General features: G+C 40.9%; 1 protein-coding gene and 1 long non-coding RNA gene across 2 annotated transcripts; both read left to right on the top strand.

Moving 5' to 3' along the window:
- Positions 1 to 535: 535 nt before the first annotated feature.
- LOC148040949 (uncharacterized) lies at positions 536 to 14638 on the top strand. Its single transcript, XR_015690364.1, has 2 exons — positions 536 to 1163; positions 14262 to 14638. It is a non-coding gene; the product is annotated as an uncharacterized LOC148040949 (long non-coding RNA).
- LOC148040950 (uncharacterized) lies at positions 1157 to 3150 on the top strand. The gene has a single exon (XM_087675038.1). The coding sequence runs from the start codon at positions 1809 to 1811 to the stop codon at positions 3021 to 3023; it is 1215 nt and encodes a 404-aa protein (XP_087531164.1). The 5' UTR covers positions 1157 to 1808; the 3' UTR covers positions 3024 to 3150.
- Positions 14639 to 14943: the final 305 nt, after the last annotated feature.

The raw sequence follows: 14943 nt of genomic DNA, 5'->3' as shown, positions 1-14943 counted from the left end.
AAAGAAGCAAGATAATATGAGAGAGAGAGAGAGAGAGAGAGAGAGAGAGAGAGAGAGAGAGAGAGAGAGAGAGAGAGAGAGAGAGAGAGAGAGAGAGAGAGAGAGAGAGAGAGAGAGAGAGAGAGAGAGAGAGAGAGAGCGTTCTCTTAAATGTTTCGTAAAAGAATTTGAAAGTTAAAGACAAATCCACAAAATTTGTTACAATTGGTATTACAACCAATCAAATATTGACATGTAAGTGACTGATCTCTAGCAGCATGAAAGACTTTGGCTCATGGTGAGCTTATATCTTGCCTCTTTGGGTGGTTCAACAAAAGATATCTTGGAAAATTTGCTAACTGATTGAAATCAATAGTTGTTGAGGAGTGGAAGACGAAGATGTGTGTAAACATGAGTTGTTGAGCATCGTGTGTGTGTGTGTGTATGCGATTGAGATAGAAAATGGTTATATACCTAGTGATTCCTGGGATAGGATCACATCATTTGGTGACATCCAGAGGATCGCCACGGAGTGGCTTCAAGGTGGAAAGGATGATGGTAAGGGTGGTCTTTTTGGGGTTGGGGGGGTTGCGCGTAGAAAAAATTCAATCGAAGAGGGAAAGTCATCGTGGTGGTTAAAAAGAATTACGATGCTAGGCAAAGGGGACTGGAAATTTGGACGTAGTGTAAAGCGGATTGAGGAAGGTTAAAAAAGAAAAAGAAAAGAAAGGAAAAAAAAGGGGAAAAAAGCGGGGGTTTTTTTTTTTGGGGGTTCAGGGTGGAATTGAGCTGGTGACAGGCTGTCTCCAACCTTTGCCAATAACTGTCCTTCTCTTCCTCCCCCCTCTCTCTGTGTCTCTGCATGTTGTTCCCTCTCTCTTGTGCCATTAACGCGAGAAGAAGCAGAAGCAGAATCAGCAGCACCAGTAGCAGAAGAAGAAGAAGAAGAAAGAGAAGGACAAGGAGAAGAAGAAGAAGAAGAAAAGAAGAAGCCTCGCTTGAGCCCTAGCCCTACCCCGCCGTCCCTGCATTTCAACCCCCTGCTCCCCGTCGGCATTTCCATCTTTGCGCAGAGAGAGAGAGAGCTTTCGTCCGACTCACAGGTCGTCGTCGTCGTCATCCAAGACCTCCTTATCGGGCAGCACCGTCCTTTCTTGCCGACCGTACCATGTGGCGAGCGCCAGGTTTGCAGCCTCCCGGCTTTAGCCATGGACGGCCTTTTTCTGTTTGGTTTCGAGCAAGCTGCTTGTGAGGGGATTCTGTAACTAGGCCGACGCAATATTTTCGTGCGTAGCAAAGCACCGGTTTTGTCCTTTTGACGGCGGGTAGTTTTGCCTTCCGTTAGCGATATCTTCTCTTCAAAATGCTGCAAAGAGAGTGCTTTGATTCCTGCAGAGAGCAAGGACTTTCAATTTGATGCTTCATCTTGGGAGTCAAGAAGAACAACCGGTCTGTTCTGTGCCGTAGGTAGTGAAAGGACTGAATCGAGTCCTCGCTTTTCTGCACTCTACCATAACCTGGAGGCAGGTCCAGAAGTCTACCAGAGTAACTAACGATAGGTTTGCCCTGGCTGTCGTCTGTTGCATCCTGAACGCAGGAGCAGGGACAAGAGCAGAGCCTTAACACAGTAACTGAGGGAAATCTTTGGCTTTGTTTGGACATGCTTACAGCTTAGCTGGGCCAGTATTGTCATCACCAAGGCAGGTGGCAGATCCCAGGGAGAAAACTATCTTGTGAACTTGCTTATTACTAAAGAAGCCTTTTCTGGAGGGTAGGTCTTCATGCTGGAATGCTGGAGTTGACTATGCTGGCAATCTTCAGACCGGGTAATGCCCCTGACCAGTGCTGCGACGGATGTATTTGGTATAGGGACACTTGTGCTGGTAATTCTCTGTTCTTTGGCTGGGGCACTGTGCTTGGGCCTTGTTCTGTACTTCCACTTCAAGGTGGGCAGACAGCAGCAGCTGGTGTTACGTGATTTTGACTCACCATGGATTGTTCGCATGGTGCTTGTTGGCTTCTGTGTATTGTGGAGCCTGGGCGAGTTGGTTCGTTTATCCTGGTTGAGGGAGAGCAACAGAGTTGTTCATGGCCTAGGGCTGAAAACACAGGCTAATCTTTGCAGGTTTCATGTTGTTTGGTCTGTGGGATTTATGGAGCCAGGATTTCTCCTGACTGTGCTCTTTTTGGTCAAGGGGTCCCTTCAAGTCGCCTCTACAGCAGGCAGGAGTTTGAATGGCAGGGTGTTGACACTGATGGCAGTGTTTGGCTCGCCGGTTTTTGCTCTGCAGCTTCTTCTAGCAGTAACAGGCCGAGGCGGTAATGAGAGAGGATTTGGTGGGACTGTTCCTGCATACTTCACCAGCTCATTTGAAACTGTGTTGGATGAAGTGAACACCAGCTTGGTACTGTGTAATTATCCTCTCTTCAGTGTTATCCTCTTGGGTTTGTTTTCCATCATTTTTGTTATATATTTCTCCTTGTTAGGAGTGCGAATGCTTCAGCATGTTATCAATAGGAAGCTGCAGATGCGAGCCTATGGGCTGGTGTTGGTGGTGATGGTCCTCTTTCCCCTGCATGTGGTTTTTTTGGGACTTTCTGTGCGAATACATCCGAGCAGGGCTGCTCACGAGGTTTTGATATTTTTGGGTTTTTTGACTCTGCTACTCTGTGCAACTGGTGCAATGGGTGTTCTTGTAGTGCTGCCAGTTGCAGATGCTCTGGCAGTCTACTGTATTTTTCGGAAGAGAGAACAGTCCTGTACTGTTGGTCCCATTGAATTGTTTGGGAGGCCCTTATCGTCTGTTGTAAGTGATGATGATGACTCACCGCATTATTTGGCAAGGCGAAGTCTGTTAGGAGGTGTATCCAGCACGGTAACAGATGCTGGTTCATCAAGAAGAGATGCTTCGCTGAACTCCGAGTCTATCTCTAAGGACCTTACTCTTGGACCTGGGCCTGGAGGCTGGTTGGTAGACATTCCAGGATCCGTGGCATCGCTATCCCCTCCAACCTTACCGGAGGCTCCACTTACTTTTCTCTGAATCACCTACAGGACTACTAATTAAAGGAGAATATATCACATTGTGCACTATCTTGTAATCTAAGACTTGATACAGTATCAATTTTAATATTAGAATGGTTCCTGCAAGGTTTGGGGACATTGTGGCACTAGATGCGCATGGTAATTCATCAGGACCACTGAAAATTTAGAATGTTAAATTGTAAATACGGCTTGGATCAGGCTGTCTGCGTTTGTGCTTATATATCTATCTATTATGCATTGCAGGTTTTAATATTATTGACAGTCCTTGTGATTATTGTTATTTGGCTGCTACGTTAATTTCCTTGGGACACTTCAAGAAATCACTTGATGTTAAGATGCAGCACAAGCATCCCTTGAGCCATGGTTATCTTTTTCTGTCACCATTAGAACTGTGCAGGCTCGCATGCTGCAAATGAGCAGGAAGGTTGTGGATAGAGTGACTGCAGGTCTGCAACCTCTAGTTTTGTTGTATGAGAGAGTGTTTCCACTGTAAGAATGGTGGTAGCATGTCTACTCAATGTGGTGAATCCAGTATTTGATTCTGCTTGATTTCCTGCAGTTTTTTGTGACATTGTGGATAATTTACACTATTATTATTATAATTATTATTATTACAGCTGTCAAGTGGGTGTGAATATATTGTTTTCCATAGATGGTACTTTTTAAAATAATGCGATGTATTCATAAGTATTTATTGGGCTTCTTCCGAACCTCTTCACCTGAAGGTTATTCCGACTGAAAGATCAAATCCAAGTATTTCACCCCGAAGGAAAGTGTGCCTCAGAGCCTGCCAGCTGAGCTGCTGGATGGTAATTGACTTATGAGATTGTTTGGGGGCAATATCTTAGGATTCTTGTAGGGATTTTGCCATTTAAAATTTTCTGATCATAGGGAGCCTTACACTCATCTTGAAGCATCATCTATTATCATTCTGGTGATGTACTGAAGAATGTTTACTTCCAGTACAAGGGCACCTTGTATAATACCTGCCATCATATAGGCACCATTCTTGTGGAGACACCTGGCTCATCTAGGTGTAGTGTGGAATATCTTGTTTCTGTTTATCAAGTATGGCCTGGGATGGCTCGTTATGCAGTTTATATCATTTTCTTTGGACCCATCTCAACTGCTGCTTGGGAAACTGGAAACTGGCTGTTTGTGGCTACTCCAACACTTAAGGAATTGACCTTGGAGTTCTTAGTGTATTGTTGCTTTTGACCGGATTGTAGCTTGCTCTCACCTTTCCAGAATAGGGTTTGGATTTTGCAGGCTGCAGTTTTGGGTGGCTTATTCCTAGGAAAGTATGTTGTGCTCATAATGCCTGCTCAGATCATGTATTTTAGGCATTTTTCAAGTTAAACACTTCACTTCAGATAAAAGTGCAGGTTTGTTATACAGCTTGTGTATAGAGCTGTAGCAGAAGTTGGGGTGCTAGCTAAGGTCTGCAGAAACCCAATAAAATTTGGAGAAACATTGGCTAAAATGCTGCCATCTCCTTGGAAATAACCACTGTTGTTTAGTGTGTTTGGTTATGTAAACCTGCTAACCAAAATTTGATAAGCTGAACTTTCAACAATTTCATGTATCTTTTCATCAGTTGCAGAAGAGTTGAGCACTTCAGCGTAGTAAGGGGACTACAAGAAGCTGTCGGGGACTATAAGAAGCTGTCGATGTTGGTAGTTTGTGATGCTCTCTCTGCCCCATTTGCAGAGTATGAGTTCATAGTGTCCTAGACCCTCTCTTATGAGGGGGTTGTTCAAAGTAAGAACCTCCAATTGTGAGAGATTGTTCAAAGTAAGAATCTCCAATTGTGAGAGATTGAGTTGATGCAAGGTGTGCCTCTTGGGAAAAAGGGGGGTCAATGTAGAATGGATTTCCCTCATTTTGTTTCCAAAAATTAGAACATTTGACGGGTCTAGATGAATCCAAAGATACGCCTTCAATTATAAGTCACTATGTTGGACTCTTGCTAATCTTTGATTGGTAAAAGCTGGAGGGCCATTAAGCTTTCAATCCTATGGGGAGCCATAGAGTTACCAACCCCCTTAACTTGTGGTCTAGATGCATATAGTTTGATCAAATTTCCTTGCACGTATTTAGTGAATTGTTCTTTCTTGTTGTGAGTTGTTGTGATTATTGTTTTTGTTATTAGGTATTATTGGCGTTCTTATAGAGAGCATTTCTTGTTTGCCAAGTAGGCCCTTGCCTTCATGAGAGCATTAAACATACATAAAGGTTCAATGTGAAGAAGCATGCAAAATCAATGCGTGTAGGTGGATCTTTGGTTAGAAACTACTATATTTGGCTTGCTTTCCAAGCATAGATTGAGACCACATTAGAAAGGTGCATGCTTAATGCACAACAAGAGTTGAGGTGAGGTAGATGGTAGATTGGTTTGTGAAGGTTCAATGTTAAGAAGCATGCAAGACCAATGCATATAGGTGGATCTTTGGTTAGAAACTACTACATTTGGCTTGCTTTCCAAGCGTGGATTGAAATCACATTAGAAAGGTGCATGCTTCATGCATAACAAGAGTCACGGTGAGGTAGATGGTAGGTTGGTTTGTGAAGGTTTAGTGAGGTAGATGGCAGTTAGGTCTTTGAAGGTTTAAAGGTAGGATGTAGGGATGGATGTTGAGAACACAGACCAAAACAATTAAGCTTTGGAATGGTTACATAGCAAAATGGCACTAATATGGCTCGAAGAAGAAGCCTTACCATGGCAATGCAATGAACCCCTACATTAATGTTGAAGAATAGAGGTGGCAACCATTCTCATAGGGTGTTAGTGGCTATTGTAAGAGCTTGACTATGAGGTGGAGATAAATGCAAGTAACTATGAATGCAAGATTTGTAGAAGATGTCGGATCTAGAGCATGGCTATGGAGGTTGAAAGAGAAAGAGTGAGATCATGAGGTAACAGACATCAAGACCAAATGTCACACACGTGAATTAGGTTCCAAGATGGAAGCTTGGACTCTTAAACACAATCTTTTGTAGTGGATTGACAATGACACTTTGTTGGAAGTACAAAAGTACTATGACATTGCATTCACAAAGAGAGCAAGTACAATGCTTTATAGGAATATACTAGGCTACACTTTACATCACTGTGCATATGGGATTCTGCATCCTGAGCCCACACTGCTCCATACAAAGAGGCTAAGATGAGTGTGATTGCCAATATCTCAACACCCCTCCTCAATCACAACCAGAGAAGTACAAAGTGTGTAGAGGATTTAGCGAGCAACCATTTGAAAAGTGTAGGCACACTACAAACATGGTAAATATTAAAGGCTATCGCAAAAAAGGCTAAGTGTGGGTACTAAAGAGATGGGGGATATCCAAAGGTTGTAACAGGGGCCTCACAAAGTGTACAGAGATTGTAGTACAAGGTTATATGAGGAGTTTACAAGCTTATGTCAGAAGCATTAGGGCTATGCAATACAAGGCTAAAAAAGTCTATTAGAATAGAAGGACTAATGAGGTTTGTCCTACATGTTGATCAATGTGGTTGACACAATTATTGCTTTTTAACAACACACCAATACAAATATCTTCATCCATATTGAGATCAATTCCTGCAAGTTGAGTTAAGAGACTTTCCATGTAGTTTAAGTGAGTTGCAAGAAATGTGTTTGATTTCATATATAGCATGAAAATTTCAATTATTAATCCATACTTAGATGACTTTGATTGTGTACCAAACAAAGTATCTAATCTCTTCCATGTATCATTAGAGGTTTCACAAGTATCCACATGGTGGATGTAGCTGTCATCCAAATTCAACTTAATGATGGCGTGTGCTTTGTCATTATTCTTTTGCCAAGGAATTGCAAGGTCTGCATCCCAAGGCTTCTTCTCCTTGCCATTGGTAATGGCCCAAAGATCCTTTTTCTCATCAGAATGAGCTTGATGCGGTTATGCCAGGTGTGAAACCCGACCCCTTTGAATCGAATAGTTGGAGAGTTTTTGCCCATGAATGAAAAGTAAATCATCACCAAAACACTCAGATTTGGGCAGAAGAAGATTTAATTGTGTCAAGAGACACAATGAATGTAGTGTTAAATAACACTTGATAAGTATCATAGATACTATGCTTTTAGGCACTTGAGTTTGACGCTTTGATGTTTGGATTTCTCCCCTCTTTGCTGATTTGATGGAAAATGCTTGTTGGAAATAGCTTCAAAATGGCCTCACTTGATTGCAGTTGATCAGTAATCAAGTTGACTTGCAGTGCTTGATGCTTGTACTTCAGCGAAAGCTTCAAATCTTCAAAAGCTTTCCAAGGCTTGCTTGTTGGATACTGAAATCTTGCTAGAAACTTCAATTCTTAGTGGATCAGAGTGGTAGAGGTTTGGCTTAAGTGGCAAGAGAGAGAAAATGAAGGAAAAAATGAGCTTGAAGGTAAGTGGCTATGGCTATTAGTTACGGTTTCAAGACAGTAGCCTGATATTTTGGCTGCTCACCCAGTGGACCATTCGAGTTGAAATTTTGTTAGGAGGTAGCTTGTATGATAAACTTCATAATGCTCATGGTAGGGAGAGAGAATAGGTCCAATTTACATCAACAAAATTTGCACCAGATCTATGTTTTTCAACAATGTTGGGTTGTATGTTGCACAATGTCTGGAAATTTTCAGCTAGAAAGATGCATCTTGACCTAAGGAACAAAACTCTTGAGAAGAAAGCTTGAAGAGATATGGCTGCTCCAACAAAGGTAGGTAGGTGTTGTCTATGGCAGCCAAGAGAGATAGAGTGAAGATGGAGGTGAAAGATGAAGGGTGGTTTATGTCAAGCTGAGCTCTGATACCATGTAGAAAATGTCAGATCTAGAGCATGGCTATGGAGGTTGAAAGAGGAAAAGTGAGCTCATGAGGTAACACACATCAAGACCAAATGTCACACAAGTGAATTGGGTTTTAAGATCGAAGCTTGGACTCATAAACATAATCTTGTGTAGTGAATTGATAATGACACATATACTTTGCTGAAAGTACAAAAGTACTATGACATTGCATTCAAAAAGAGAGCAAGTACATTGCTTTACAGAAATAGACTAGGCTGCACTTTCCACCATTGTGCATATGGGATTCGGCATCCTGAGCCCACACTACTCCATACAAAGAGGCTAAGCTTGAGTGTGATTGCCAATATCTCAACAAGATTTGGGCAATTTGATTACAGTTTAAGGAAAGTGTTGAATGAGGACAACAGATCACCCAACTAGAAGTGATAGATTCCACTCTCATGTAGAGTGTTGATATTGGGAATTTCGAGAAAGTTATATCTACCATGCTTCTCTCAGCATCATAGTTTCTTCATTTCTTCTTGGGTAAGGCAATGGAGAAAATTTGACTTTTGATTAGAATAGCAAAATATAGAACGGGCCATTTCATCAGCTTTGAGGATAAGCTATCTCCATTATGGTTGAAGCTTCCACACCTCTCAATCACATCTTCTCTATGAGATACTCCCTCCTATTCTTCTCCTTGGAAATCTTACAAGCTGCTTTCAAAGCTGACCTATCATGTTTCTTCAATTACTTATCGGCAATTTTCTCTCCCACGTTGATGAGATTTTGCATTGTATTGAGTGGTAAGGGTATTTTGAATTTGGCATCTTCATAGACATTGAAATAAAAAATGACGGTCTCCTCCCTCTTTTGCTTCTCATGATAGGCCTTAATGGGTTCATCCATATCCTTGTTTTTTGTACCTCAACACCTTGCATGTTAGTAGGATACTCTAGCACATCTTGAGGGGTAGCTCAAAGGACTTGAATCATCCTATCAAAGCGCTCTTGGACCTCAAGTGCCATGTCTAGTACTAGTGGTGGTTGCTCTTGGCAGCCTTCTTATTCCCACTGGAGTCTGGGAGCATACCACTTTCTCAAGAAAGACGAGTCATTATCGGCTAGCTTGCGGAGTTCTTCGCTTGTGGAAAGAACTCTACTCTTGCTATAGGAGGTGATCAACCATTGATTGAGGGCTTGCTCTTGAGATATATTGGCATTGGCGATCAATTCCTCTATGCCCGTGAGAGTTTTTACCATCACGAATTCATATTTCTCCCAAACGCATGACATGGAGTGGATATCCAATGCTAAGGATGGATCAAGCAAGCCTAGGTCCAAATGCTCATAGCCCTTAGCGAGTAGAGTAAACATGGCATCCAAGTGCTTGATGTAGGTGATCAGGTTGTCTCCTGTGTTCTTGGCCAGATCTTTAGCCAATGTGAGGATCAATCGTTGTCGTTCCTAGGACGGCTTAAACCTGTTGGTGGGTAAGGCTTGACCGAACTAGATAATTTAGCAGCTAATGGTTGCGGCTCCTCTGGTTGTTCCTGAGAGTGTTTTCAGGACCTAAAACGGTCCCGATAATGGCTATGGGCACTAGCTAGGCCTCTCTAACACTCACAAGACAACCCCACACGGCCTCGCGAAGGCTAGGAGTGTCCAAGGGACACACTGCCCTAATTGCTACTATAGATATCGCATTTGTAGTGGAACATAGTCCAACGATTGCCCTTCCTTACTCCTCAGAGGGAGATCCCACACATCTTGGTGTAGTACACCAACATAATACAAACATAAAGGAGCCCCCCCTCCAGCTAAATGCCGTGGATCCACTGCAGCTCTCCTACACCTTGGGGATTGGCCCCAAGATGCGCAGCTCGAACATAAAGCACATATGAACACACTCCACTCTTATATATTTCAAATGTTCCAAGATATAAATGCCATCACTTGACAATTTTCCAAAAGATTCGAGTGTCTAGCCTACAGCTTGGGTTTCCTCACAACTCGGCGTAGGTAATGTGTTTGGGAATCAATTGCTGTGCATCCAAAACTTACCATGTGATATGCATAATGCAATTATGGATGACACACCTCATGCTCAAAAATTTTACAATAAAAAAACTAGCCATGTAAGATGCAAAAACAATCATTTAATGATTTCCAAACTACTCATAATTGTGGCGTTGCTAGAGACTAGCTTCGAGTTTTCTCGTGCTACTAGTCTCTCTTAAATTTAAACGGTGATCAGCCTGTATGCTATGCATAATCAAATAAATCATAATTTAAAGCATTTTCAGTGACCACTCAATTTCACAACCCCTCTTCCCTCCTACCATTTAGGTTTTGCATTCGTTGGATAGGTATAGCATTTATTTTTGGGTAATTTTTCATGTACAAATCAATCAAAACATACTCTAACATAGAAACAAGGCTAAACTGAGGCTTAACACTCATGCTCCAGCCTTGTTATACGTTCATGAACATAAAATATATATTTTTCTAAATTTTTAGGTGTAAAAACTAAAATTTCTTTCATTTTTCCTAATTTTTTCTCATTTATTTGTTCATAAAAATGTGATAATTTCTGATTTATGTGTCTTTACTGATCATATTGATTGAACACTAGTTTTTAGTAGTTTTTTATCCCATATGAACTTCATTCCCCAACCTGAAACAGAAGAAACTCTCATTTTTCCTCATTTAAGACACATTTTGGGTTTTAATTTATTGATTACGACTATGTGGAACTACGGGTTCTACATTTTATCATGTGCAACCCTCAAACATACTTCACACATGATTCATACAAATTTTATTTCCATGCACACACACATCATTAAAGCCATCAAACATCAAAACAATGAGATTTTCTTTGTAAAAATTGAGTATACCACTTATTTGCGTGTTGTGCTGTCGTGACGCTGCACGTTCACTATTGTGAAGCCACTTTGAAGTGTCCTGATTTTGTTACTTTTTTGTGCTTAAAAGATGTTGTCATTACAAAAGATTTAGAGTCAGGTCAACTTTTACATGTTGATACAATCAAGATGAGGTTTGAAAAGAGAGCTTTCTATGGCCAACACACTTGTGGACATGTATGGTAAATGTGGATTGCTTGTGGATGCATGGCCAGTTTTTGATAAGTTTTATATGAAAATTAAAAGTTTTTAGAATGCATTAGACACAACATATGCTAAACATGGTGTTAATGATGAGGCGTTCATGGTTTTTAAAGAAATGCACTTGGAAGATGTCATTGTGAGCTTCTGAATTCACACTCTGAAATAATGAAAAAGGCAATGGAAAAAGAGCCTCACACACACAAAGGCACTAAGTGTCCACAACGGTCCCTCTTTATTGGGGTTTCACCTCGTGGAGAAGAGTTTAAGATTGATCGTGTGAGGAAGATATTTGATGAAAATTGTGCCCATGATCTCAAGGAAGACTAAACAAGCTGGCTATATTGAATATGTGGCTCTTCAACCAGGAAAATATTATGCATTTTTTTCAGTTCAATTCTGAGGATATAGTAGATGTTATTATGGATGGTTCCATTGAAGATACCCAACTATTTGCATGCAAAAGAAATCCGACCCCCTATATCATCCTACGACCTCCAGGTTTTGTTTAGCCAGGGGCTAAGTATCGATTAGAAAACACTTCCAAGAGGCAGTCTGGGTCACATAAGCATCACCACATGAGGAAAGGACATTCTAGCCAAAAGTGGCATGACAGGAAAAGTGGCTCAGAGAAGTTTGGTAGCACCATCTCTTTGATGCCCACGAAGTTTGGAGCCTATGAATCTACAAAGAAGCCTGTTGTTGTTTACAACGAGGGAAAAATAAAATATTGGTCCGTGATTGTGAAGGAAAAGTTAGACTTTGTAGGATGCATTCCTAATGGTATAGAGAATATGGAAGAGATTTTGTAGTCTTTGATGGAGAAGTTTCTTGAGAGGTTTGATTTTGCACCTGCTATGTTAGGTGGGATACAGGTAGTGAAGGTCTTAAAAGATTTTGCTTTTTGGGAGCTAGCGACCGAAAAGGTTGCCCATAGTGTTGGTAGCAAATCAATTGGATGTCTTTGAATGGGGAGTAAATGGTTATCATTTTAATAATATTGAGGATTGTCACACCTCTATAAGGCCTCTTCATGCCCATGGTTGATTCACTTATTTTCAAATATTGACTTGTTGGCTAATAATGGGAAATTATGAGTCATATGTCTCGTTCTGTGGTAAAGCTGTTTGGAAGGCCGTCACCTTTGGAGCCGTACCAATTGTTGTTAGCCATCGTGAACAATATAATCTCAAGCATGGCGTGCCTTCAGAGTAATCTTGGATGGCTTGCATCAATTTGGCGCCTGATTACGGCAAGGATGACGAGAGCCGGCAGCAGCATAAATCACGGGTTGGAAAAGCTTTTAATGCTTGAGTTTTAGCCTTTAAGGAAAAGCTAAGGCTTTAAAAGCCTTAGGCTAGCGTGTGAAGATGGAAGAAGAAAAACTATATAATGGGGACACTATGAGAGCTTTAGGGCCATAAAATCAAGGGAGAGACACTAGAGGTTGAGCTTGATTCCCTCGTCTCCTTGAAGAACTCGGTTTGAATTTGGGAGTGTAGGCTTGAGGTGGACCTTATATCCCTCACCTTCTTCAAAGTTTGCCATCAAATTCAGACGAGAAGGTTTGAGGACGAGCTTTAAGCCCCTCGCCTACATCAAAGTTTCCATCGCGAGTCGTTTATGAAGAGTGGCTTGAGTTCGAGCTAGGTGCTCCTTGCTTCATTGAAAATCTTTCCTCAAATTCTGATATTCCACCTTCTTTTCTTCTCTCTCGGATTGAGTTCGACCTTGTCTTCCTCAAAAATATTTTGATCATATCTGAAAGTCTTATGAACCTATAACTTGCCCCAATATTTTTAATTAAGAAATTATTTTCTCATTCAAAATTCTTCTAGATAAGTTTTATTTCGTTGAATTCTCCTATCTTAAAGTGTTCATGCGGCAAGCGACTTTCATGAACCCCCATGCAAATTTTGTGCGACATCTTGTGAGAACTTGATGTGAAAGCGTTGCTTTTGATAATTGAGATGGGAGATTCTTCAAACAATCCACCTTCATTATCGACTGCTTCTTCCTTTTCGACTAATGAGATGAAGGGTTTATTGCAAAATCTTTCTTCAACGGTGAAATCTTAGGGAGTTGAAGTGCTTGTTGAGGAGAAACGGAAAAGAGATAATGATTAGCTTGAAGATTCGAAGAGAGTGATTAGGAGGAATGGTCTAGTTTCTCAGCCTTCTTCTTCAGTACGAGAGTAGAGTATGGTTGATGTTCAGAAGCCGAAAGTACAATAAGATAAAAAATCCTCGATGACAATAGTTTTGAAGCTGAAAAGCAACCTAGATTCAAGTTGCTTTTTGACATTCAGACAATTACAAACTTGAAGAAGAGTGAGGAGATTGATTTTGATAAGGAGGTTACTGATGGTCTTTATGACGGGCTACTATGCTCGGACACTATGGAGAATCTTTCAGCATTGCTGAAAATTGAAAATCAAGAGCTGTCATATGTCTTACATGTCAATTCTCTGGCGATGAATTACAAAGAAAATTTGGGTGCTGAGGAATTCTTAGCAAACAATGTTCTTTGATGAAATATTTCAGCAAAAAGATTTAAGAGTGCTGATTTACAATAGCAAACAGGATTTACAATTGAAGTAAGGTGTGAGCCTCACTATTGGGCTATTCATATGCAGTCTGAAAAAGATATGTCTGATTTTTGTCAGTCAAAAGAGTTGGGGTGTTGTTTATACACAACAAAATTTGTGTTTACCAAAGTATTTACAACAAGAGCTGAAATTTGCATGTTGTAGCAAAGAAACAAGAGTTCATACAAAATATAAGACAGTTGATAAGAAGTTCAGATTACCTTTGAAAAATGATGAGTATTTGCCAATGTTTATGGAGATGAATATGAATAAGATTGGAGTCATGAGATTGTGTAAGGACCAACCAGCCAAAGAAGATTTGGAAGCTATGGAGCAGAATTTTGCAGGAGAGAAGTGATGCCAGGAGGCATATTTCACGGTAGATTTCGTGCCACGGTGGATTCCGTGAGGTTTTACGGTGGATTCCGTAAACTTTGATGATCGGGGCTCATACACAAAGTGGATTCTTTGTGCGAGAAGTTGATGGGGACGCCTGTCCTTTTCGGGCGTTTCATTAATTTAGTGTGTACATGGGTGATTCCATAGCGGGTGATTCCGCAAAATGCATATTAAATTAATAAACGTTTATGAGTTTAGAGTGCGCACTCGTAATAAATTAAGGTTAGGATTTATTTCTAACCAGTTGATTTATTTATGTAGCTGAAGACTGCTAGGTATTCGCTTTTGTTGGTTTAATTGTATTATTTTACTAACGATTGTGAATGCTTCAGTTGATGTGTAGAGTAGCAGCAGTGGCGGAGGAAAGCATTGGAGGATAGCGAGTATTCGATTTATGGATTATATTTTGATGGGCGCATACCTTAAGCATGACGCCTATATTTTGTCACGCCTATTTATTGAGGCGTTGGATATTTATTATTATTTTGTATGCGCATGGACGCACGATTATGTTATTTCTATTTGGACATTATATTGGGCGTGCCAGACTTTTTGGACACCGTCCATTAGCTTTATTCCTATTTTGTGTTAAAGCAAACTCAAAAGCTAAAAGCTTGCTATTTTGTAATTTGGGCTATTATTTGAGCTTGAAGATGAATAATATATAAAATACATGCTTTGTGGAGCACTCACACAAGGCATGGGGAGAGATTGCACCCAATTGGTCTCTTGCTCTTGTCGTTCATGCTTTTTACCTTGTAATTTGTGCAAAAAGTAGAGTTTTATTGTTCTTGGGGACCTTCCGGCATTCACTACGTGAGCGTACAGCATCCGATGATGCCAGGAGGCATATTTCACGGTGGATTCCGTGCCACGGTGGATTCCGTGAGGTTTTACGGTGGATTCTGTAAACTTTGATGATCGGGGCTCATACACAAAGTGGATTCTTTGTGCGAGAAGTTGATGGGGACGCCTGTCCTTTTCGGGCGTTTCATTAATTTAGTGTGTACATGG

Source organism: Lygodium microphyllum, chromosome 1 (genome assembly GCF_053477565.2).
Source record: "Lygodium microphyllum isolate KBCC chromosome 1, Lygodium_microphyllum_v1.1.10, whole genome shotgun sequence".
In the NCBI taxonomy this organism is placed as follows: Eukaryota; Viridiplantae; Streptophyta; class Polypodiopsida; order Schizaeales; family Lygodiaceae; genus Lygodium; species Lygodium microphyllum.
The sequence above is the reverse complement of the archived record's forward strand: the minus strand, read 5'-3'. Positions and strand labels throughout refer to the sequence as shown.

What these genes read in the sequence shown, in the direction of transcription:
- LOC148040950 (XM_087675038.1), top strand. Translation starts at nt 1,809, where the DNA reads ATGCCCCTGACCAGTGCTGCGACGGATGTATTTGGTATAGGGACACTT.